Source organism: Eleginops maclovinus, chromosome 5, assembly GCF_036324505.1.
Source record: "Eleginops maclovinus isolate JMC-PN-2008 ecotype Puerto Natales chromosome 5, JC_Emac_rtc_rv5, whole genome shotgun sequence".
Taxonomy (NCBI): domain Eukaryota; kingdom Metazoa; phylum Chordata; class Actinopteri; order Perciformes; family Eleginopidae; genus Eleginops; species Eleginops maclovinus.
The window spans coordinates 18,916,040-18,942,911 of record NC_086353.1 but is presented as its reverse complement, the minus strand read 5'-3'; the positions used below and the strand labels follow the sequence as shown (position 1 = coordinate 18,942,911).

Sequence of the window (26,872 nt, the reverse complement as noted above, 5' to 3'; positions counted from 1 at the left end):
ACTGTTTTACACATTCAAGGCTGTTGTATGTTTAGCCAAAAAGCTCAAATTAATTGTCTGTGCCACTGTATAGTTTACCTAATAGAACTTGTTGCCTCTATATCACCACTCAGTTACGTGATAAAATGATAGTAAAGACTGTCATTTTTAGATTTAGGTTAGATTGTTCTTATGGGGGATTTAGGAGGACTTGGAGAAGCAAAATCTGCATTTCAAAGCATCACAGCTGACGTGTGTCTTTGTTGCTCAACATGGAAACCCAGCTCTACGGAAACCAAACTGATCCTTGAAACTGATAAATGATTGGACTTCTCAATAGAGGATTTGAAATGTACTACAGCCACATTTTCTAATTATGTAGTGAATATGCAGATTCGCTCCTAAAAGTGTTAAATACCTGAAAATCAAGTTAAGCTAAATTACAATTGGCAAAGCTCCTAGAGCGTAATACTCCGGATCAGAATGAATTAAAAGGGGATTTTCCCACATCTCTTTAAAGGAATTCTTCCCATCGCCACTTTCATCTGCGTCTGTGTCTGTGTCTACAGTCTGCTCTGCTTCCGAAGCGTGAAAAACCGAGGCTACAAACGGAGGAGCACTTAACCAGACTTTGGGACAGACGTTTGCCAGCTTTGTCTCGCCTTCAAGCCAAGAATGCTAATTGAGCTATTTAAAGGCTGTCCATCCCTGGCAAAAAAAAAGGAAACAGTCCATGTTAAAGCTGCTTACTGGATCACTTGATCATGCTCCCGCGGGAAAACATACTGTACATTTAACACATACGGAATGTCCCACGACTCTATGTATTCATATGGGATGACAGACGTATTGTCTATCAAATGTTGACTCTAGCAATTTGCCATTGTTTGTTCACGCCGATAAAAAGAATGACTGATCTATGTGATTTTTCTTTGAGGTTTTATCCAGTTATTTCATCTCTGAAGATGAATTGGTGGATGTCAGAATACATCATTTGCTGAAACAACTGTTAGATTGATGACGCCACACACAGACGTACACACTGCCCTTCTTACAGACATCAGGCCCCCAAATCTTTAAAGACAGTGTGACATGATGCGAGAGGAAACACTCTAGCAGCGGGATCCATTGTACAATTAATGAAGTGATGACATTATATATTTTTTTACAAGTCATTAGGATTCAAGGCTCGAGGAGTCACATCCCATCTCTGCCAACGCTCTCTAAGGAGCGTTCATTTTGTTTGGTCTACATAACAAAGAGAAAAAAAATTAAAGGCTGGCATAGAAGGCTTCGAGCTTCAAGCACACAAAGCCTCAAGTTTGCGCTGTTGACAGAGAGGCTTAACGCACGGAGAGGGAATTTTGTCACTGAATGTTTATAGATTTAATTAAATTACAAGACGAGACAGAAAAGCCCAAAGGCAAAATGGTTTTTAACAGAAGCTGGCTATGGCTATTGTTTGGAATTATTCAGCAGCTGGTTTTTTTTTAAGGTTGTTTTATAGAGCAAAATACAGCAATGATATCACTGGGTCTATTTAGTAATGACTCTGTTAAAGAATAATTATCAACAGCGTAATGTGGAAAAATAAATCACAATATACTATTTTACTTAATACTTTAGTAACTACTAACTTGTTAAATTCAAAAAATAAATAAAAATAAATAAACAATCCAGAAGGATATGCAAGTACACCACAAACATTGAGTAGGTTGACCAAAAAATAATTGGCTGCAATTTTAATTATTTATTTTGTGTAAAAACAAAATAAATGTACAGTTTAAGCTTTTTTAAGAGTTTCTTTTTTTTTCTGCAATGAAGAATTTTACTCCTAATACTAAGGATACTCGCATTAATACTAAGGATACTCGCATTAATACTAAGGATACTCACATTAATACTAAGGATACTCGCATTAATACTAAGGATACTCGCATTAATACTTAGGATACTCGCATTAATACTTAGGATACTCTTACCGAAGTACCATTCTCAAAGGACTGCTTTTTCTTTCAATGGAGTATTTTGACATTGCAGTATTAGTACTTTTACGTAAATTAAGGATCTGAAATACTTCTCCCACCCCTCCTCCCTGTTCTTCTCCTAACCCAGAGGTGATGAAGTGGCATGGAAGACTGCCATCATTATGTTATGTCATCATTTATAGTCTCATCAATTCCTCTGGTGACATAACATGCCCCCCGTCTATACTGAGAGCTCATTCTCAGAGTGCCCTTGCCCACATGTACCCCCTGTGACAAAAACCAAAGTGTTGCCAAGCACTGATATTGCCATGCGGAAGGTCGTGCTAAACAGAGAAGCTCGTCTGACGTCTACAGGGTTGTGAGGATTATAATAAATACAAGAGAAAAGATATATCAATAAGATGTTTTTGTTCTAAAGAGTAATATGTAAGTAAAGAGAACAATGTAACCTCGAAAAAGAAGAATCCAAGATATTTAGAATAAAAATTGTCCTCTGCTCAGAGATTTGATTTATAGGACAAACCTGCCTTTCATTAAAGCATATTCAGGCAGTGGCATATACACCAACAATGAAACACATGAGCACATACTAGAGTCTAAAAAAGCAGAAATACAATTTAAGCTAACAGAAAATGCTCAATGTTCATTTAATATTTGCTGAAATAGTTATGTTGAGTTTTGAATGGCAAATTATTTCTGTTTACTTGCACCATGCAGGGCCGCCACTCTGGTCACCCTGGCAACTACATGTAAAGATTTTTTTTTAAAGGGGCCCAATTATGCTGATTTCAGGTTCATATTTGTAGTTTGTGCATCTAATGTGACATGTTTACGTGCTTTAATGTTTAAAAGGTCTTTATTTTTCTCATAATGTGGCACCTCTTTTTGAAACCAGAGCCCAGTTTGCTCTGATTGGTTAGCTAGCAGCTCTGTTGTGATTGGTCAACCGTGTAGAGATGTCCTGCCCCTTAGCCTACCATGTCATGTGTTGGAGCACTAGCCAGTAGAAGTGCATGAGTTACAGAGTGTACATTTAAGAGCACAATTAGGAAAGTACAACACATTCTACTTGAGTAACTTTTGGACTGAAAACCTTGAAGCTTCTTATTATTTTAGATTGCGTATTGTCAACCCGCTGTATATGGCCTTTTGGAAAGATTAGATGGCAATACACATACAGTAAAGCTCAGAATTGTTTTTAAATTGAAGCAGTAATATGATTACATTTTATGTGTTACTTTACAGTATTCAGTTACCTTTTTTTTTGGATCCTGATAACGTTATCCTGCTACATATAATCTGTTAACCCCCAAACCTATAATTACATTAAGCCCTCCCACACTACCAAATACAACAGAAACCATAGCCTTTTTTGCACATGGCGTGAATGATCTCTTAATTAGCAGATGACAATCTTGGAAACCAAGCATGTAATGAGTGGAAGACAATAAAACGACACAATCGGAACTCACAGCATGAAGAAATTACTGTGAAAATATTAGGAGTCAATGTCGGGAAATTAGAGCCCTGGATCCTATGCCGCTGTACACAAAGTGTTACAAATTCAGCAGCTGTAATATTCTACTGATGGTAAAAAACGAAATCCTTTTCACTTCAAGCATATTTAGGGAATATACTTTAAAAAATATCAAAAGAGTAATTACTCAACTCAATTGAATATTACTTTAAATACATTTATCCAAGTTAAAATATTACTCAAGTAGCAGTAGAACATGGGCCAGATCAAAGAGCTGTAATATTAAACGATGTTGCTGGAGATGCTGATTCATCTTTTTATGGACGCAACCTCCAATGCAGCTAAGTGATGAAAAGAAGTAAATGTGCTTATATCTTTTTCACTGGGGACAAAAGTTGTTATGTTAGGGTGTATACTTGATTCAACCCTTTTCCACATTTCTGGAAGGTGAAATCAAATTGAAATCAAATTCCAGTCTCACAATATAGGCGTCATGTCTTTTCTAATATTAGTTTGAACCCTCACCTCTTGTTCAGCCCCCAGTGGGCTGATGGCCCGGTGTTGCAGGGGGGTTACTGGGTCAACTTGACGCTGGGGGGCATAGCAGTGAGTTGAAAACACACAAGAAATAGGTCGATTTCAAAGTGGATGGTAAATTGAAGATGACACTGAACTGGAGCAGGAGCTGGAGAACATTGTACAAACATGGATGCACCGGAGTATCTAAAGTAGCCCTTCCAAAAAATGTTCACAGGTGACATATCCATTCATGCTGCACATATACAAGCAGCAGCATTTTTATTTAGTGTGGAATTGAGATGTTACATTTGCTGTTGCCTGGAATATAAATGGAGGAGTTCAAGAGTTCATGGCTCACAGCAACAGCAGGAGCAGAATAGCTTGAAACCAACAGAGCAGAGGTCCACAACCTTTTTTGTTTTTACAAACCCAAACAGAATAGCTATTCTCGTTGGACTGTTTTTTGGAACTAAATGCTTTAATAAAAAATACAATCAAGGTTGGGCAGGGTAGCCTTTGTCTGACAGTGTACAGTGCTTAGCCTAGCCAACATAGGGCTCCATTTGAAATGATCTAAAATGGTGTTATTTAACAGTAAATGTAGATATTGTAACACAATTTCTTATCACAATATAGAAATGTGTATTTGTTGAGGTTTAGTGAAAATACCATGTATCCATTACTTTGAGATTCTGATTTAGATTTCTCGGCTGATGTGATAACTAACTTTTAGGCGGTCAAAGTTGCAGCACATGGTCTTAAGGTAATACAAGGGCTAGTCCTCGTCAAAATGCATCAAATCAAAACTTATCACATTTAGTTTGGAGGGTTACTTTAAAAATGATTCCATTACAATAACTAGTTAAAAAATCAGTAATGTGATCTGAGTATCACAATATTAAAGGAAAGGAACCTGATTACTCCAAAGATGTTTTTGATGGAAGTGTATTATGTGGAAAACTGAATAATGTGTCCTTAGAAAAGACCAAAAATCTAAGATAATTAGGAACAAATATGTGACCTATGATATTTTAGGCTAGGCCTACAGAATAGTATAGTTTACAAATGCTGTTTTAGTTTAACACATTAATTACAAAACTTAGCTGAGCACCTGCTGCATTTCAAAAACATAAAAAATAGTAGCCTAAATGAAAAGCAAAAACTAAATACAGACCGAACATCTTCCTATACTTTATGATTCTTTATTAAAAAAAATGCATTAAAACAATGTAATCCCCATTTAAAAAGGGGAAACTTCCATTTTTATTGGATCCTGATTATTTAGTCCTGTTGCATGAAATCCGTTACTAAAGCTTGTCTAGCTTATATCCACTTATCCAGTGTAGGGTCACTGGTGGGTTAGGAACCAACCTTCAGTATGACAGTATGACTATTCAACTTTTTTCTTCATCCGTCTCACTCACCGAGTTGGTGAGTTGTCATCTGTTTTTGAATCACTTGGCCAAAAAGTTTTCCGGGCTTTCTCGTTATTATAAGTTCAGGCAAGTGAAGCTTCAGTCATTATTGGAGCAAGTATTGTAAGTTTCCCCAACATTTATATAACATAATCAGAATTGTCAAGTCAGCTTGATGTTTAACGGAGAAATCAAAAACAACAGAAGCACAATGTCGAATTAATGAAGTGAGCACAAAGAAAGCTTTCTTTACAAACACATTATGGTATGGTTATTGATGTTCACGAAATAGTGCCACTGTCAATATTGGAGAAACCATATAACACATTAAGCATATTTAGAGTTAAGTGTATGAACATAAGATGGCAGCTATTATATACAGAGTAAACGTATTTACTGTTTTGAGCAGAGAAAGCCTGCTAGTGTATAGGTACTGTTGATGGACGCTTAAGTGTTTATCTCCTTCTCCACTAATCTCTGTTCAATCGGGTTATCTGAAAAGGAACTTAAAAACTGAATATTCATGTTGCATTGTAATTTTCTGTTGTCAGTATCAAGGGATGCAACTAAGAGTGCACCTGTGCCATAAAGTAAGAGGTGCAGAGCAGCAAAAAGGTTAGGAAAGATGCTAAAGGAATTCTAAAAGTTTGCCACATACAGCAGCAAACTGTTATCCAAAATGTTAATTGGTGATCGAAGAGGGAACCTACACTAAGGCTTTTATGGACTTAGTTTTACCATTGTAAATCTGTTTGTTTCAAGTCAACGGATGATATCACTTTCAAAACATGAATCCTCTTGATATTATACTATAGGTGTCTGTGTTATGCATCAGTTGTGATTTGTTTGGTTGTTGTGGCATTTAACATTTAAAGAGAAAGTCTCAGACTGACTAAAAGTAATTTGTCTAAACAACAAAAATATTCTGAATTTCACTAATGGATGGCATGGTAAAAAAGCTTGCCGTCACATCCCCCTTCTGATCTCCTTGTAAACAAATGTGAGCATGCCGTGATTAGTTATTGAACAAGGTTTTACATTTTATTTTATGCAACTTTTTAAACTTAGACTTTAGTGGCCACAGATTTATACACATTGTAAAAACTAATTACATATACACTTAACAGCCACTTAGGTGCACCAATACAAATGCATGTGTAATGTGTGCAAAAACTTACTGAATACTTTGTCTGAAATGATCTGCATGAAGTCAAAAGTTTATTTTATTATTGGCTCACCAATTTAATGGCAGGGTTTATTGTGTATATTATTTAATTTCAATATATATGCACACTAAATATAGTATCCCCAGTTGATACATTAAGACTTCTCAATGAGGCCATGAGTCATAAAGAATGGAAAAAAAGCCATACTCTTCAGACAGCCTCACCTCTAAAGCCTGCCTTTCTGTAATGCACCTGTTCAGCCAGCCAATTCTGACATAAATGTAAAGATATTATTTTCTGTGCAACAAATGGAATAACATTGAATTGACACATGACAGTAGACAAAACACAAAGGACGTACATGTTCAGCTTGCTACTAAAGCCAAAACTCAAAATTATATCCTCTGCCTGTCACCATAACAAACCATAGAGGACAATTAACATTATATCAACAAGACACAACACATTATGTCCTTAACAGAGAACCTGGCTCCAGAAAGGCACAGGGCGGATAAGATTCACATCTACTGTGTTATAATCAGAAAGAAAGGGTGTTTATGACTCTGCCTCTGAACATATTCAGAATTCACACAAAGCCATATCTTTACACAGCTGTTATTGAGAAAGCTTGCAAATAATATAAATAAATGTTTCCACCCCAAGGCCATGTGCCTCTGCAGGATCGGTAACAGCAGCAAAATGTGACAGGGGGCCAACAATACTTAAGAGATGAAATGACTAAAGTCTAGACTAAATTCTGTAAAGACGTGGGTGTGATTGTTGGCTTGTCTGTTTTGGCGAGTTCCAAAGAGAAGCAGTGCCTGAATACTCCCTCACTAGAGTGTTGGACAGGGCACTTTTCATCAATCAAACAAAGATAATGCTTCTTATGGAGAAAAGCCATGTCTGAACTCTAGCTCATTTGAAATAATTAATATTGCAACTAGGAAAAAGAAGAACTACATAACTAACCCTAACCCATAATTCATCCTAAACTTCACTGGCCCTAATCCTAAATGCTCTAAACCAAACTCTTAGCCTAACCCTAACCCTAATTAAAAAACCAGTGCGTAGTAAACATAAGAATGTTTTATCAAGCGTTGTGGTGGGGCTTTTGGAGGTGAGAATGTGTGGGAATGTAATTTGGTACCATGTCAAAAAAAACCTACAACATGTACGCTCATTAATTAAATCCGGTGGATCGTTTTCTTCATGTGGCCCCCACCACTTAAGAAGTAAAAGTGAAAAGATAAACTTAGAGACCTTGAGCAAATTACTGAGAAAGACATCATAAGGGAGACAGGGGGAGACGGAGGGGGAGGGCGCGATTTTTGATTAGACTTGGCTCTGAGAGGGCTACGTTCAGCGTGAGGGTTGTTAATTACCGCTACGGTTCAAAACAAGTTCTCTCTCCCGCTGAGTGCTTTCCTTCCCCAACGCCATCAGCCACATGCTCTCTCACGTGGCGGCCCCTTCATCAGGATCGTGGGCCCTCGTTATGCATCTCTTGCTCATCACCCCAGATTGGTGCAGATCACCCCCCTACCCTGTAATTAGAACTCATAGTTCGGTCACCACAATCAAAGCACTGTTTTGTTGTAGGAAGTGCAAAGTTACTGATTGGATGCTGTATAAAAAACTAAAACATATTTGTCGTTATTTGTTCTTTCAATGCCATATGTTTGACTGACTGTTTCTTCACGGGATAGGATATGTCTAATATAATTATTGTTTTTGTAACATTTTTTGACATGTCTTCTAACCCAAGGTCAAATTAGAATCTCAGTTCCATCATAAAGGACCCACAATTAGTTTTCCCTCCTAAAAGACATGCTCAAAAATGCTCTATCGTCTATCACGTTACGATCTTCATTTCACTTATATTTGTGCTTTCAATCAAAATGATAATACGAAAATAGCAGGTCCAATCAGGAGAAGGTTTTGCTGGCTACCTGCACTCCTATAGAAAAAATAAAGCAGAGATAATAGAAGACTTTTCTCTTCTCTCACGTCACCCACACAATAATCTCCCAGCAGGGAAAATGCTTACAGTAGGTCAAACGTGTTGAAGAACCACTTACTGCTAATCCAGTTTCCTTTCACTGTGTCACTGCCCTCAAAGCATGTATATCAAGACTAAAACCTCTCCTCCCCCACACAGTGTTCTAAGGGTATAGGATTTTTCAATTCCAATATAATGACTTTAAGGTATTAGCATTTAAGGGTTGACAAAGACTTTTAATGTGAAACTGCAAGCACTAGTCAGCGGATCAAAACATTAATAATGACATTTTACGGTACACTTAAAGAGTGAGAGCTATAATAGACTACTGGGGGTACTTTGGGGCGTCAGGTTGAGTTCTAGAATGAAAGGTCAGTTCATGTTCTGTATGAGCATGAACTGACATAATCACCAGTACAAAAGATAAGCAACTACGAAAAAAAATAAAGACAACAGTTCTTAATCAAAGGTACAAGGCAGGAATGTGTGAGAAAAAGAAGAACGGTATCATTTTTGTAAAAAACATTTATTGGCATTTCTGATGTGTGCACTGCTAATGGTCCCAGATCCTAGAATACTATCTCCAGTTCAAAATTAAAACCAATTTGGATGAGGTTATCAACTACAGCACAGTGCTTTGTTTTGCAGATGACACTCTTCGGTATTGTTGTTTGCTGTGTCAAACCTCAAGATTTTGCAGGCAAACTCATTTAATATTCCAATTGTACCTCACTTAACTATCTTCCTTAGTTGTATTACTTGAACGTATGCATCAGGTAATGTTCAAGCTACATGTATGCTGACACAAACACTTCTGGACATGGTTTGATATTATTCAGTTTGTCGTCAAAACCTGCAAATATTTCTCTTATGTAGCCTGTGCTCACAGTTTTTTATTTTTGTGTTTTTTTAATGGAATTAATCTGCTACAACTTCCTGGTAATAGGAATCATCAAATGAAATCATACTGATTTTATTTTAGGGGGAAATATAAATGGCAGCAGAGCTCACACAGCCGTTGCATATCAGTGCCAGGGAGGCATGGCAGCCATCTTCTTTGAGGGCTGACCGTTTTAATGCAGTACTTTAATTGATCAGCATTCATCTCTCATCCACGTTGGATATGTGGACACAGAGCCCACAGCTGCCATAGGGCTGCCAGACCCAAAGAGAAATGGCCGGAGGAACTGTGCCATCCACCGTCCGCACCGGGAGGTTCCAGGCGCCGTCGCCACATACGCTGTTTACTAATCAAGATTTACGCCATTTGTTTGTATATATCAATAAATCACTTCTGAGTGCATGTGGTTGACCATGAATCTAAAACAGGAGTAGATCTCTAATTGCCTCCCACAGGGCTGAAGCAGAGATATACCATGGTTTTACCTCCTAGGGTCTAACATTAGACTACAGGGAACTAATGCTTTGTTTTTTAATTGCTATATGGCCAAAGCTTTTGGGGAGATTTTCACTTCAAGTCCTGAGTGCCAGAGGCAAGGCTGAGTATTCATCACCCACATATTTAACTTCATAGTTGATGTCAATGTTTTGAAAAAGCTAATTTCTTCCAAGTCCATGCTGAGACAAAAAATGTGCTTTCTAGATCGGGTGTGAAATGATCCAACAACTAAACTAAACGTGCCTCTAAAGACAGATACAAATAAAGCAACCTCTGAGGGAGAAATGTTAAATCCCCTGAGGTGAAACCAGTCCCTTAGAAAGCTGGAAGGGAATGCTATATATATCTAATGGAAAAAGAGACATCTTCTCAAGGTCACACGGTGAGACCATGATATCTGTAATAGACAGGAGAGGGGGAGGTAGAGGAGCAGAGGAGATGGTTTAAGTTATGGTCCTTGGGGAAATCTCCACCCATCTGGGGAGTTGCTGAGAGTCCGGCCAATTCACATGCTCTAACAGGCTCTTAATTTGGGCAAACATATGCCACCGCTTAGGCCTTTGGAATATGTTCACACGGCATAAATTGGTTGTTATGGTGGACATTAGCTGGTAGACAACATGAAGCTTTCATAATGTTACCTAAGCTATGTATAAACGTATGTTGAACCTAATAATTTGTATTTAAACTTAATATTATTTCTTAAATATACATTTAATTAAAGTCAACGTTTCAGTTTTTCAGTGTACGTACAGTATAACCCCCTCCTAAACATGCGGTCTCATGCTGTCCTGTTTCACTTCATGTATGTTCACTCAATCACAACAACACAACAAAAATAATTAAACACCTATTAGGACCACCATGTGAGCACGTACTGTACAATAAATGGCAAAAGATGCCTCATGCTTTTAGGGATACAAATGATGCACAAATTAATTCATATAGCATTCATTTCATTACTAGATCACATCCCTACCTGCTTCTTTAGCTACAACCTAGGGGCAAAACCACAGGACCAGTGAGGTTGAGAGTACTTTGAAATCTTAATGATGTATATGGACAAATCACACTAACACTTTTCTATCTTTATATTAACCGTAATTTGTAATGTTTCGGGCCTCCAATATTCTTCACTCACTCCAGAGGTAAAGGCTCTTTACTAGATAAATTCATCACTGCTTTCCAAGCTAGTTCGTTCATATTGAACGCAAGTGCCAAAGTGGTTTGATATTTTTTTGTTCTATGAACTGAAATGGGTTTATTCAAGACATTTTCTGGTTTGAACAGGTTTTTGGTTAGTTGCCTGAAATAAGAACTGAAGTGGACACAAGCTACAGAGCTTTATGTTTTGAAAGCATACAAACTGTCAGTAAATACCCCACTCATGAATGTCGGAAGCTTTTATGTCTAAAAAAATGGCAATTGCTAACAGAGACTTCGTCACACCAAACAAGAGTCCGCCTTTATCCTAGTGGTGAAGTCTTGCGACCGTGATAGTTTGTTTGAAATATAACGTTGACGAATTAATCCTGGCAAATGCATTCAAGCTTCAAAAATGATAAAAGGATTAATATGTGGAGATTATCCTGCTGAACAAAACGTAACAGTAATATAGATGCGTGGTTGCCACAGGGCTTATTTTCTGCAACATTCCAAAAAGCAATGGAAATATCCCATTTCTTTTTGAGATGCTAAATCTTTTCCATCATATTGAAACACACAACAGAAAGTGAGGGAAGTTGTCTACGACAGTGGCAGCCCCAGAGGGACCAGAGAAAATTGTGGAGTGGGCTTTTTCAGTAATTTTAGTCCCAGCCCCCACCATGCGCATCACAGCCTGAGGAGAAAATATGGTCCGAATTGTGAATCCACCCACACTGCATGTCATTCTCTAAAACACAGAAGCTGTGAGCATGCTATCAACGCAGACCACACATACTGAACATGAGCACACACAACTAGACGGAGTCTTGCAGAAAAACTGTGTTGTACACATATAAGAGTGAAAAGGAAAAACTTCACATGAAAGGATGGAGTCAAATCAATATACTGTGGATAACAACAGTTATTAGGTATTCTTACAGTCCTTGTGCACTTCCTTTTGAGTGCTCCCAGTCACGCTGCTATAATTATCTATAATCTTGACTCAACGTTGCATCTAAGGTTTGAGTATGTGTGGAAGCTTTTAATCTTGGCGCACTCTTTGTCTGCCTCCTGATTGAACACTTTGCACTCGGCTGAATTACACACTCCATGATGCCTGGATGCAGCAGAGCAAAAAACTATGCTCCCTGGAATCCCATGTATTCAGATTCTCTCAAATGGATTCCCAAGACCCCCTGCCTAAGACCGGCGGGGTGGCGGGAATATAGCCCGTTATGGATTAAGGTTTTTTGATATCCAGCTGATAAGAAAATGCAATCTACGGCTTCATTTTTTTCTAGAGATTTGTGTATTTGCCAGAGTGTCTGCACACGTGTGAAAACACTTGTTGAATATGTACCAAAACGGCCATTACGGCAAAATATTTGATATGCGTCTAACTAGATGCTCATTTGACTAAAGTGCTAAAATGCGCACTTCCATTGGCAAGGTTTTCTTCTCATTTAGTCTCTGTTCTGAACACGTTTGTGGATGTGTTGCAGGAATTCAGTTCATTTGAGGATATAACCATCACCGGAAAGAATGAAATTACACAATAACCGTACTGAGGAATGAAATTGCTCTATTACAGAGATAAATGCCAGGAAAGATTTCATTTAGATAGCCCTAAATATCCATGAACAACTAGGTTGCTGTGCTTGTGCAAACTTAGAGAATCATCTACTATTCGTTTTTTACCTTGCTGCAGTGTAACTCCCCTGTATATGTCATTGATTGGTTTGACCCATCACCTGTCTGCCCTCCTATCATCACTGTAATGCTCCGGGTGCCCATCATTCAGCGCGCAGGCGGGGGGAAGCTGACCAAGCTTCCCCTGACCTTTGAACTTGTGTTGACAACTCAGACGACCCAAGTGGCAGAGGGGACTCATGCGTTTCGGGGTTGGCATGGTGATGACATGAGAAGTAATATCACAGGAATATTATGAAAGGCTTCTCCCACTTGTGTATTGACATTCTATCCGCAGGAAAATAAGAGATGACAGCAATGTGAAATAGGGCCATATTGCTAGAATAGATTTTACATGCGGATGGAACAACTCATCAAATGCCCACTTTTTATACAAATATCCAGATCCCAATTATTTTGCACACTATACCCTTTCCATATTATCAATATGAAGAAGTCATTGGTAAAATTAAACAAGGAAATCATTATGTATGGGTTTGAATTTCGTCTCAGCCCCCTCTCTTTCACTTTTCACAGATTTCTTAAAATTAAACAGCCCTGTGATTTTCTTTTTCACAACTTTTTGTCTTGTGGGCCTGATGTACTTGCCTAGTCCAGTCACGTAAGACACAGAAAAACACACTGAAATCTGGTACTAATTAACGCAAAAAAGGTTTCTTGCGAAGGGGCGTGGCAAAAGAGGTCAAAAGCGCCATCTAGAATGAAGCCTATATACAGCCATTTGGTATGTATATATATAACTTTTTAAAATGATTAATCAAATCATGTTCTCTCTACTTGTTTTCTTTAGTAACCTGATTATTTAAGGCATGTTATAAGAGTGATCTATTTTAAGGCAGGCCATGATGGACATGGTTCATCATCTGGGAAGCAAGAATGCCGGCAGAAATAATATTCCAGTTGGATATCATCATCATCATCATCATCATCATCATCATCATCATCATCATCATCATCATCATCATCATCATCATCATCATCATCACATCAAAACAATTGGGTTGATGTGAAATGTCCACCAAAAGTTAATCCTCAGGGAGAAATAAACCACACAACATTTTAAAGATGCCCTGCACCAAAGGGTAGTCACTCATGTTTAACAGGGAACAAATCAAAAGGATCAGCGAGGTTCTACAAAATCAGAACTACTTGAATCCCCTCTCCAAGTGTTGGCGAAAAGAAAGCTCATTAAAAGCATAGAAGAGGCTTCAGAAGAGAACATCTTTACTAGCCGGATTATCTCTCTTGTAGCAGCCTGCTCTACAAATGCTTTTCTATCTGGTAAACCATGTAGCTCGAAATTCAATTAAGGCCACATAAACATTTTCATGTGTGGCAAGTGAGCTGTGAAAGGGCAGCAAACAGGCTCAGGCTTGCAGCCGGGAGACGAGCGGGGCTGATCTACTACTGAGGAACAGAGGAGCGAACAGATTTGAGAGGCTGCAGGAAGTGTGTATTATTTACAATGTGCAGAACTAGCTGCTTTCCAACAGAAGGGCTGTGCCTTTTTATCACCTGTTTGCATCCATTGACTCTGTATGCCTCCCCTTTTTCCAATCCCATCACACACAAACACAGACATATACTTATTTTATCTGCAATTTGAAGGACATTTGTATCTGCAGGATTTGTCATGTATGCCAACCATCTGGCTACGCTCTACATATACAACAGGCAGCATATTCATCATTAAGTATGTTCAGTGAAGCTGCCCACAGCTCTGAAGTAATGAATAATCAGTAGTCTCACCCTTTCGCTCTACTTCCCTCGGTCCTCCTGTCCTGCAGCTCATAATACACCTCCTTATTATTTAGGCTACACACTCCCTCTAGTGATGGACAAAGGCACTGCCTAAGGAGCAGCCGGCAGGCAGGCAGGCGGCAAATGTTGGACCACAGGAGTGACAGGAAGATTCAGCCTCCCTCGCTTGAGGCTGGATGGCGTGCCAGGCTGCCGCTGGGAAAACACAGCGGCAGCCTGAGAGAAACAGTTGTTTGGCTAGAACGCACAAAACAGTTGCTTCCGCATCAAAATGAGCGACTGAGTACTCTGTTTCTGGAAAAAAGAAAAAGCCTACAGGAACAGGCCGAGGACAAACACACTTGATTAAACTGTTCTCCGCTGTGAAAAACCATGTTCATTTGTATTTAAGTGGCACAATGTGATAATTACCTGGGCTTGTATTTTTTTTTTTGGAGCTGCATGCTACTCTGTAGGTTCCCAACAAGGCCTAGTTTTCCTTGGCCCCCACTCCCCTCATCCATCTCTCTGGGCTGGATGATGTAGCGGTGCCTTCACTGGTGGCCCTACCTCGGAGAATGTTAATAATCATACACAGCCTCCACCTTTCTATCTGCATTCCTCACACTTACTGATGTGATATCGCCTTTGAATGATAAACACTGAGCGAGTACACAAGCAGGTCAGTTGCTTCAATAACTCGTCACTTTTTATATCAGATTCCATAAGTTCGGAACAGTGCCTACTAAGAATTCAACTGAATTTATAGATACATAACGTTTTATCGCTCACTCAGAGCTACAGAATTGATAGCATTCATAACATAAAGTTGCTCTAGAGCACATTTCCTGTCACAAATCATTGCTTTAACTTTAGTAGCCACAATTAAATTTCATTACATCCTTACACTGACATGTTTAAACGCAGATATAGGGGTTGGATTGAGATCTTTCCCATTCAAGACAATTGATACAGCCACGATCTGGCCAGACCAAACGGTGAAATTGGGCCATTATTAATAATTCATACAATTTTATATAACTGACTTACTTTTGAAGATTACACAACATATTCACTGTTGCAGGGATAGCCATGGTCAGCCAGACAACAAGGACATCGTGTTATTAAATCACAAGGCATGTAGAAATAAGAAAAGTGCGCGCTGTGTTGTGTCATATAGTCAGTTGCCAAATAACTGAACTACCGCTGTGTGTGTTCAGGCGGTGATCTGGGTTTCAGGGACAAAGATGATGTCTGGCAGATGTTGGCATGTTAAGGTTTTCCGTTGTGATTCTGCTCATATCTGGGATGAAAAGGTCAAGCCTGAGCTAATGCTCCTGCTATTATTTTGTGACAGCTCTGGGATAATGTGTGATAATTAAAATGGCTTTGGCATATGGCTACTATTGCTAACACGCTGTGTGAGTCAAGGGGAGCCAATTGTGCTTTGTGCACAAAAAAAGAAATGCCAATTTGGATGGGAATGCACCAAGGAAATGTTACAACATTCAGTGTTGGGGTAAGTAAACAAACAGCAGAAAAACTAATGCAGCCACCACCAAATACCTAATGTGCAAATTGTAGAGGAATGCATCCAGGTAAAGCAACAATAGCATTTAGCTGGAGTGACATGTTTTACCAATCTGATGTAATGTCTGTCTGATACTCACGTGATTTTCAGGTTTGTAGTCTGCCAAATTGTGCAATTGTTCTCTAGGAGCTTGATGCTTTTTTTTTTGTTGTTTAGCTTTTTGCAGAAATGGCTACCTACAGGGAATAACGAGAGTAGTGAGGTAACCATTCGGTAAATGTGTAGGCTGTAAAAACAAAAACAATACCCCCCACAATATATGATTAATTGTAATTGAAAAATAAAAGAGTGCTGACTGTTTTTAACCACAAGAAAATACAGCATCCCACAAACTCTCCTTTGGCTGAACTGATACCTGCCTTACTTTCCCTGCAGCCTGAAGGCATATGACATACCATGAATGATACTGAGCACCATCGATTATAAAGGCCTACCATCAGTCTCTATATGACAGGACTGGGGCAGCACAGTGGCTACCTTCACTGAGAATTATTGGGAGATGGTTTATGCGTCTACTTTGGGGCCGGAAAAATAGTAGGAGGTGCCAGGTTTGTGATGACTAAATTTACCTTTGATCAACAAAACACACACTGTATGTTCAAGTATCTTGATTACCAACACAACACCAACAAAAAAAAAGGTGGTATAGTGTTACACTAAAAAAGAACAAGGCGTCGTTGATGCCGCCTTTAAGTGCTGCTCTCAGCACGACGAGCCACACTGCAGAAAATCAGTGTGCTGTTGACGCAGGCAAAAAGAGGCTCACAAGCTTGAGCATGTAAAAAGTGTCAGACTAAGGGTGTTTATTTAGTTTCACGCTTGTTACCACTCAATACTCAACACTACTGCTTGTGTTTGGTACAACTTCACCTAAAGATGCCAGGAATAACATTGGAGAACAAACCGAGGGAAAACAAGCAATGAGGGTTGGAGTGTTGCAGCTTGGGGATGACTTTATTACAGCGGCAATACTGGTGTTATATTACTAAGATTTAAAATAGATGAGGCATTAGCGCTCACTTGTAAGAATGGGTTTGTTGTCTATGATCATTTAGCCATGTACAGCATACTTTGCTACAGCTTTGAATTTCAGCATTTATTAATTGCTGCAAACAAATGATCCACTGATGATGACTGAGATGAGATAACTTTTTCAAGCCAAGGTTTCATGACATCTCTTAATTCATTGCTCCTATTAGGTTCTTTGTGGGTTAATGGCAGCTTCCATTTACAGCAGCAACACCTCAACACATAAAATAGACTAAGTGTTTTATACTATACACACATGTACTCATGCAAACAAACACAAAGATTCACAAATATTAACCATGAAACTGCAGTCTAACAGATGGATAAATGTGTTTGCTTGACTAGCAACAGAAAGCAAAACCCTCAAATATCCCTGCATTTGCTAAACAAAGCTGATAAAAAGGTGGCAAAAGTTTTTTTTGTCAATTAGATGCTGGTGCCAACTCTCAAAGATCCTTGAAAGCACTTGTCAGCTTAAAAAACATTGGGAAAGAAAAACTTGGCAGATATGTTGCATGCAAAGAATAGAAAGAAACAGCAGTAATAAAAACAGCAACGGCGATGTTATAATTGCATTTTTTCTTAAACCTGAATTGTATTTCAAGCAAAAAATCTCCACTACAACCAGTTGTCAAGGTCGCTGTCACAACAGTGCTGTTTTTATTTTACCTTGCTTTCTTCTTTCTGGGCCTTTTTATGCACCACATATACAAAAGCAAATTCCTCGTACTTGGTACTCAAACTACTTGGTAATAAAAGTGATTGTGATTCTGATCAATACACTAAAAGAACCATGGATCATCCTCTGGAAAGCAAGAATGTGCACGGAAAATTGGATATCTGCCAGTTGGATGAACATTTTGAGTTGATGTCAAATGTCAACCACTCCAGTTTCAACAGATTCCTAGTTGGCAAATGAACAGACTTACCAACAGTCATGGATAGCAGTCATTCTAAAAGGGACAACTTGGTACTTGCTAAAACATAATGTAACTGTAGCAAAAGTATAGAATGTTCATAAATAGAGCAAATTGTCAAAGTAATATCAGTTAAACAGCAAAACAAAGCTATCAACCAGCATTTCATTTAATCTGACATGTTTCTACAGTTTAAAGCAAGAGTACCTACATTTATAACTTGGGCCTCAGTGGGAATTGAATGCCACAGGCTGCCAGTGTGAGTGTCACCTCTATTCATTGAGTAACTAAAGGGATCGTTAGCAATTGCTTCACTCTGTACAGTATTCTCCTCTGCAGGATTATGTGTACTTTCTGTTCCAGTGGAGGCTCTAACGTCTCAGAAAACACCTATAAAAGAGCCTGAGGATTAATTATTCATTGATATCCATGAACACTTAAACTATCCTTCATGAGGCAGGCTCATATTGGTACTGTACCCGTCAAGGAATTCAAACAACTCTTAGGGCGTCATTACAATTTCAAAAAAAGGAGCTCACCATGGGGAATGAAAAAACAATAGATTGTTATTGTTTTTTGATAGAAATGTAATACGGCTCCAAATTCAAAGGAAGTAAGCACAAACCTCGGGCGAAGAGGAGTGACTTATAGCTGGTTGTGGGATGATTTATTTAAAGGGCACTTTTCAGGGAGAGTTCTACGCAAAATAGTATGGACAGTCAGGAATTCAGTCACGTACTGCTGCTACTGAGTGTTTTGTGCAGCTCGAGAGCGGTATTAACAGGAAATAGAAATCCAAAATCATCTCGCCGCCATCAATGAAGCATGCTCACGCAATCCGTCTGGTAATGGGGGGATGTTTAAGCAGGTTATTACCATTAAAATCCAAATAGAAATAAAGCAGCAGACCTGATTGTAAAGTTAATGCAGCTTGGACCCATTTTACAGCCACTTTCAATCTCTCATAGATAAACCAGTAGATCACTTTAATTAGACAATGTGTTAATTGACTGCAGGTCCTGGGGTGTTATGTGTCAACATTAGTCTCCATCAGTGACAACCTCCTCCAGGCACGCACTATTCACTCGCAGCGAGAGTGAGACGTGATACTGAGAATGATTTGTGCGCGTGTATGCGTGCTACTCCGTGTCTGCCTGTTTGCATGCGAACAAGTATGTCTGCGGGTGGCGTGAATTTTTTTAGTGCATGGGAGGGATGGTGCATTTGAAGGATGGCAGAGAGGGAGAGGAAGAGAAAGCAAATAGAGGGCATAGAGAGTGAAACGCAGCGTGCAGTCTTTCGCTTCACTGTGGTCTGACATTATTACGCGCTGACCGCCCGGCTGCTCTGCCCGGCTTCTCCCTGTGTTTGGGAAATGGCAAGGGACATCAGCGTTACAAGGTATCGCACTTGTGGATAAGGTCAAGATGCACTGTGCCTCTGGGAGTTGGAAGTCTCGAACAGAGCTCTATATTATATAAATCAATCTATAGGTGTTCGCACAGAGTGGGGAGACTGTGTGAGCAGATAATGGCACACTAGTGATCCCCCCCACATTCTCTGGGTACCCCTGATGGGGAAAAGGGCATTTAATGGGATTGAAATGAAACTATATTGAATCCGACACTTGGGTCCACAAATGTAATTAACGCACATTTAACTTATTCTTTGTACCTCCAACTCAAAGATAATGTGCACACCCTTGCATTGACGAACGGGATCAGTGACCAAGCGCATGATTATACTCGACTCTCTGAAGTTGAAGCGAGGTGGCTTCTTTCAGCGCCTCAGCCACCGTGGCAATCATACAGGAAACATGAGGCCATTCGGGTTTGGTGAATGCAGTCTTAAAGCCTCTTGTCCAACAGGCCCGCTCTCTACTACGCACATGCTCATAAAGCTTTTAGCGGCATGGTGAGATCCAAGATCTGCGTTGTGCTGCAGCAGCAGGTGAAATGCTTCCTGATTGGATGGCTTCCTGAATGGCTTCCTTAATGTGGTTGCAATTCTGTGCCGAGCTGTAAGGATAGCGTTAACATTATGTGACACTTTTAAGTGCATCTGGTGACCTTTCACAGGAGTTATACAATGCAATCCTAAATTGTGCTGACTTTGTTAACTTCGGGCAAAAATGAAAGACAGTTTTGAGTGTGTAGTGTTAAGGAGAAGTTGTGTTTGATATATACTTGCTTGGGAGGTTACAGATTACATGTAATGGGAGTACGTAATCGTCATAAAGAAAAATAATAACTTGCTTTGATGGATTTCACTTTCTTTGGTTAATTTGTTCTTTATTCAGTAGGTGAACCTTTAGCCTACTGCCTGAATTTCTTAATTTCTAAGGTTATATTTTTCTGTTGTCTTAAAAAATGACATATAATTGCATTGCATTTGATATTGAGGTGATAGCCGACAAGTGCAAACGTGTATCAATTGCCCAAATCATTTCCGTTAGGGGAAAAGCACTGCACTTTCAAAAACAAAGCAGATAAAAATACACAAATGTGCCAAAACACTTGTAAATATAGAAACATTTTTTACCGACTTAAAAACACATGAACAGCATTTAAAAAAAACATACAACAACTTGGCGAACAATGCACAGCATGTATTAAAAGCGCTGCATAAATGAAATGCTGAAAAATAAAATAAAAAACTGCAACAGTCTCATGCACAACAGAAACAGGGAAACAAAACAGTGACGCACACAGCTGGGACAGAGCGCTTGTTGACGTTTGGGGATTATAGAGTTGGCCAACAGTCACCGTCACTGAAAACTTAACTAAAATGTCAGTTGTATTGGTTTATTTTAACTATGTGCTCGCAGATTCCTGCCAATCATTTTACAGATCTGCTGTAAGCTAGCAAGCTAAATGTAGCTAACCTACCGATTTCAAATATACTGAAAAAACACTTACAACAGACTAATAGACTAACTATGCCAACAGTGATCAGCAATCAGGTTTCTTCACTTTTATAACAAGGGACACATTTAAAGACACTAATTAGATTGAGTAGACATTGCAGGATAAGGGAGAACAGACCTGCTGGAAGGGTTTCATTATTTATGATATTTCCCCCCCCCCCCAGAGCCACCAGGGTAGCAGGAGAGGCAAGAAAGGAAACAACTTTATAATGTATTACCATCAGTAATTTAGGCTGAGGGGTGAGATGGGCTGATGGAAAGTGAGTGGGTACAGGAACTGTCCCTACATCCTAAATCACATCCCTTAGCTGCACAGACCCTAATGGGAAATGTGGGACGTCTCTGTCCCTGCTGGTGAGTCACTGGTCTTTTTTTAAACAGCCGATGGTGAATGTAATGACCATGAGATGCAAATATCAATGTCAGGTTGATGGAGTGCTCTACGTCATCATTTATTTTACAGGATGTCAGATTCCTTCACTACAGGAAATAACTGCTTTAAAAGACTGTAAATGTTGTATTGGTCCGTTATACAGATTTCAACATGCCTTGAACATGACATGTTTACCTTCAAATGCCTCTATTGAGAGTCTGTACGTGTTCCTCCTCATCTCAAGAGGGATTTGGGAATTTCACACACACAGCTCTATTGATGACATTCCAGATATGACTGACCTGTCCCTGCAGTTCTCGTGACCATAAAAGACCAGTTGTGTCGAGCTTATCAGCGGACCATCTTACAATTCCTAAACCCCCCCCTCCTCCCCCTCCACCGAGAGAAGAACTTCAAAAAGATCGCCATGTGCCACAGTACATGAAAAAACACCCCTGAGTGAAAGCATAGTGTTGACCGGCAGAAAAAGATGACGCCCCGAGCTGAACTTTTGACAACACATGCTGATATTCATGGTTTCTTAAAGGAACGTATAAATTATAGATGTAGTCGGGAGGAAATCTCAAGGATCCCTTAGAAGAGATGAATGTTTCAAGATCACACTAAAAAGAGGCACTGCTTGTGCTATCCATTTTGTATTCAAGCTGTCAGTCACAGAGCCATTATGCTAGTGAGTGCAGAGGGTGGGGGGAATTACAGACTCAAAGATTCTTCAGGAAAGAACTTGTCACTTTGCTGTAGGGATGCCTCATTGAAATGACGCGCATGAATATAATAAATGACAGTTAGTCTCAACATTGCTACCTCTACACTCTCTGTTAATATCTGGGGTTAAGGCTTCGACATAACCTATAGCCTGAGGCATGAAGACACATACAAAGACAGACAGAGTAGGAGAGGCAGAGACAAGCTAGTTGGACAGGTACAGAGAGACAGGGAGAGTGCATTAGCCTTGTGTACATGCCTCAAAGGACACAGCAGCCCCCCCCTCCCAAGGGAACCCACTGCAGTCCCCCCAGAGGTAGTCAGAGCACAAGACACGGCCCACCAATCTGGCTGGAATAAGACTGAGAGAAAGTCTCTGAACCGAAGAGGTGTGGAATGTATGCTGCATTTCATGGTAGTCAACCAAACAGCAAACCAGTCAACCAGCTTATAATATTTTCTATTTATATTCTAGGCAAGTCGAGAAGTTATTAGCAGGTAGGAGTTTGATATCTTGGCTATAGTTCGGGGAAAAAAGGCACAGGAGTCCTGCATCAAAAATCTCTGCCAGTTACTCAAGATTAGTCATTTGCTACCGAAATGTGGCCAATCAACAAGTTCTCCAAACTTAAAAAAAAAAAGTTGTCTCACTTTGGTCCTTGTTTGGTTGAGTTCAGGCAAGTTAAACTGCACGGCTAATGGTAGAAGCAGATTTTGGTCATAGGTAAAGAACCTGGTGTTGACTGAAAGGTAGGAAAGGTGTTGGAGGATTCTACTTGGTTGGGATTGATTCTGTCATGGTTCTTAAAAACAACTGGGTCAAGGTTAGAAAATAATCATGTTCATGGAGAAATAAGGATTGCTTGAGCAATGTTAGGTAGAGATCATGATTCACAGAAAGTAGGTAGAAGGTCCTCCAGGATGTCCCACTTTGAATCAAGACAGGAACTTTGTTAAGATTGGCAAAAGTTCATCACCATTGTCCGAAAAATATAAAATGATTGGTTTAATGCAAAATGTTTAAAAGAAACAAAGACTAGAAGCAGTTGAGTCCACTATTATTGCATTTGTAGAGCAACTACTCTGACTTTAGTTAATTAAGAAAACTTAACCTATGACGCTGTAACAATAAAAGTAATGGTCTTATGTTCATTGTTATAACCACAATACCAACATGATGCCTCAGGTGGTTTCTAATGAAATAACCACGTTGTTTTTTTGGTTGAGGATTGTATTGTATGTACTGTATTAATGTCAGATGTTGAAACTGCCTGAAAAGTGGAAAATAGGTGGAAAATAGTGAATAGAGAGTCAAGGTTAAGGTGGCTGAACCAAGATGGTCATCCATCCAATCTGTTGCTAATTCCATTAGCCAGCCAGCCACTCACTCTAACTCTAACTTAACTACTGCTGTGCTTAAGTTAGAGGGCTTCAAGCTCAATCTCCCTGTTGTACCTCTACATCCATCACCAGAACAATCACCAACGGCGAATGAAGATTAAGTAGCAGATCCCCTCTCTCGAGGATGCTCTCGAGGCAAGGCCTGATTCCCCCCTTACGTTGCCACAAAAAAAGAAAAATACTTTAAATAATTTTGAGATAATTACTAAAGGTGTAAAGCTGAGGGGCAGCCACATGGAGCAACCTCCTCGCCCTCTCTATCCAGCGCACACATGCAGCCATACACACAAATATGGGCACACAAACATTTTCCCTCTCACAGTGCCTTAGTCTTTACTGCAGGATAAAAAACAAGTTCATGCATCATGTCATAATCAGCTCAGACAACACTGAATATGTGGGTTTTTTCTTTTTTTCCAGCAAAAGGAAGAGCCACAACAACAAATTAGGCTTGTGAAACCACAAAGAGGAGCCCATCGGCTTCCTGTGAGCTTACATGTCTGTGTAAATGACTTTGATTCCTTTTGTCTCATTATTCTCTTCCTATGAGGGCCCTCTTGTGTAAGAAAGGGCAGGGTTTTCATCCATTTCAGATGCACTATTGGATTGCATATGGTCAGTGTCATTTTAGACATGAGTAAATGGTGCTGTTAACTGCTGCTGAAAAGATTAACACATGTTATGGCAGCAGGTTGCCCCTGTCTTTGACTTCAACAGTTGTGTTGTGACAAACAAAAAACAACATGATGTCCTTCAACCAGACATCAAGAGTTAGCACTCTAATCTTGATGCACAGCAGCCCTTTAATCCCAACAGTTTTAAAGTATTTTAATGTTCTGTAATGGTGTAAAGTGCACAATTAAGTGGTTACAATAACACAATTGCTATATGTTAGGTCCCTGCTGTTGTTTAATTCCTGCGTCCATTGTTTCAAGCAGGAGCTCAGTTTAGACTGCTGCAATGTAAAAAGTGTACATGGCACATCAACTATTACATTTTTTTTTAAATATAAAAAAAGCTAAATGAATACATAGTCTTTTGGTTTTCAGTTGATTATAAATGCATAATCTAAAGGGTTTATTGGAGATTGAGCAATAATAAATGAGTCCCTCCTTCCCCAATCAATTAGTTTGGATAAAAAAGCTTGCATCATTAGGGAATCATGAATTAGCATATCCCCAATTCCAAATAAATAAATACTTTTCGCACTAAATCACTAAAAACGAAATATTATTCTCAGACTTTCAGACTGCGCACAGATGGAGATAAGTTGTTGATGTGATTTCATAAGTAGTGGTATCGTGCGTAATTGCTGAGAGAGTCAAAGGTCACGACCGAACACAATTCACAGTCACTGCACAATTCTGGCATTTAAGGATATGTGTGCATCGGTGCGCATCTGTAGCTTGCAGTGCACCTGTTAACAGTGAGCCTACAACTCAGCGACACGACAGAGCGCAAAGGCTCTGCGCGTCACGGAGTTTCTCAAAATACCCCTACTGTTCATGGGGATAGTTAAATATGAAGAAAACAATTAATCATGGTTACTCACGCTGCTGTTTTGTCCTGACCAGTACACCACAGCGTGGTTGTGCGCAGAGTCCCCCGTCAGAGAGAAAGTGCTGCTGATGATCTTGGGCTCATCCTGCCGGTTATTCCCTCTCCCTTCCTCCCTGTTCCATCTGAAATCGGATTTCCCTTGCTTGTGTCCGTCAAACAACGAGCCCCGGTTCTCCGGAGTCCCCACATCCACGCCGGCCTGCCCGGTCTCACTGAACTCGGCAAACTCAGGACCGCTTCTCTTCGCTCTCCAGAGCGCGACATCCTCGCCCTTCTCCGGCTCCCCTGCCTTATCACTGCCGCTGTCACTTTCTTTATTTGCCCCTGGTTCTGTTGTACTAACTCCATCCACATCTTGAGGGGGGACATCCTCGACAGAAACGCCTGTCTCCTGCTCGTCGTCCACTCCAGTATTTTGGTCGAGTTCCCTAAACTCTACTCGAATGTTTTTTAGGGTGTCCGGCTCCTCTGTCGGGTCAGTGCGCATCCCCAGCTGTAATTCCTCCTGGTGAAGTTGCACTGGCACCGTGCAAGATGCGCAAGTTATCTCCGCCTGGGCATTTTGGAGGGTATGCACGGCTATCATCACCCAGATACCCAGAGATAAGTGCAAGCCTGGGCAGAAGCCAGCCCCAGTCCCCATCGCTGACAGAGATTTTGGGGGGTTAAGCACCGTAAGGGACCTTATCCTAACACCCAAGTCCCGTCTCTCAGGTCGATAGGAAATAAGTGACGCCTCGGTTGTCCGTCTGCTTGTTTGGGGAGCGAGAAAAAGTGCTCTTCAGCGAAACTGTTCACGTCCAAGGATCTTTGGTCGGGAAAGCCACCACACAGGAGGGAGGAGCTGTAACACAGCCAGCTGCCGAGTGTGCGCCCGGAAGAGACAGTTAGAGTTAGAGAGAGAGAGAGAGAGAGAGAGAGAGAGAGAGAGAGAGAGAGAGAGAGAGAGAGAGAGAGAGAGAGAGAGAGAGAGAGAGAGAGAGAGAGAGAGCGAGAGGAGCTCTCCGTGGTGCTGAGTCTTCCCATATTGTTGCTCGTGGCAAATAATATCTTGATCTTACACAAATAATCCTCATATTCTTTTTTTTTGTGTTTGCAGTTTTCTAATATTACATTTGTTTTTAAAGTTGCCAGCAGTAACAGTGTCACTATGGATCGATGCAAATAAGGATACACATACATTAGTAACAAAATGCCACACAATATGCACTGCGATTTTGTGATTTCGTAGATTTTTCTCTCTATTGTGCCGTAGCAGGATTTACTTTTGTGGCACTACACATAATTGTTGACTTGCATTTAAACACAAGAAAACAAATTATTTTTTCTAAGCTTTATTTATTTATAATTACTTTGAATTTACATGTACACAGGATGCAGTGTTCGGTAAGCCCTTGATAATCATTGTATTAGTAAAATGCTGTCTTTTGTCAACTTGGGAAATATACTAACATTCTTATGGTTTAAAACTTACACCGTAAAATAATAATAATAATAATAATAACAATATCTTCAATAATAAGAGTCCTCATTCAAGCCCTATTAATACAGAAAAAAACAAAATAAAACCATTTCTTTAATTTAGGTTTGTGTGTAACTTTTTTGTATAACTTCAACGAATGCATTTTTGGGAAATAGTTGTTTTATTAAAAAATATTGACCAAATATAGGCTACAGCAGTGATTCTTGCTCCTTATTTAGTAAAGTCAGAATCTAGCTGTCAAGATGAGTAGCATTTTAGACCTGAGTAGAGCTCAATGCTGCCTATCTTTAAAGCTGTACCGCTAACTCATTTACAACATATTAAA

General features: G+C 39.7%; 1 protein-coding gene across 1 annotated transcript in view; it reads right to left on the bottom strand.

The window, feature by feature from the left end:
• The window catches only part of sorcs3a (sortilin related VPS10 domain containing receptor 3a), a 220,516-nt gene extending 194,809 nt beyond the window's left edge, over positions 1-25,707 (bottom strand). The window contains exon 1 of the mRNA XM_063884714.1: positions 25,057-25,707. Within this exon, the coding sequence (XP_063740784.1) occupies positions 25,057-25,707 (651 nt within the window). The remainder of the gene's footprint in view (positions 1-25,056) is intronic.
• Positions 25,708-26,872: the final 1,165 nt, after the last annotated feature.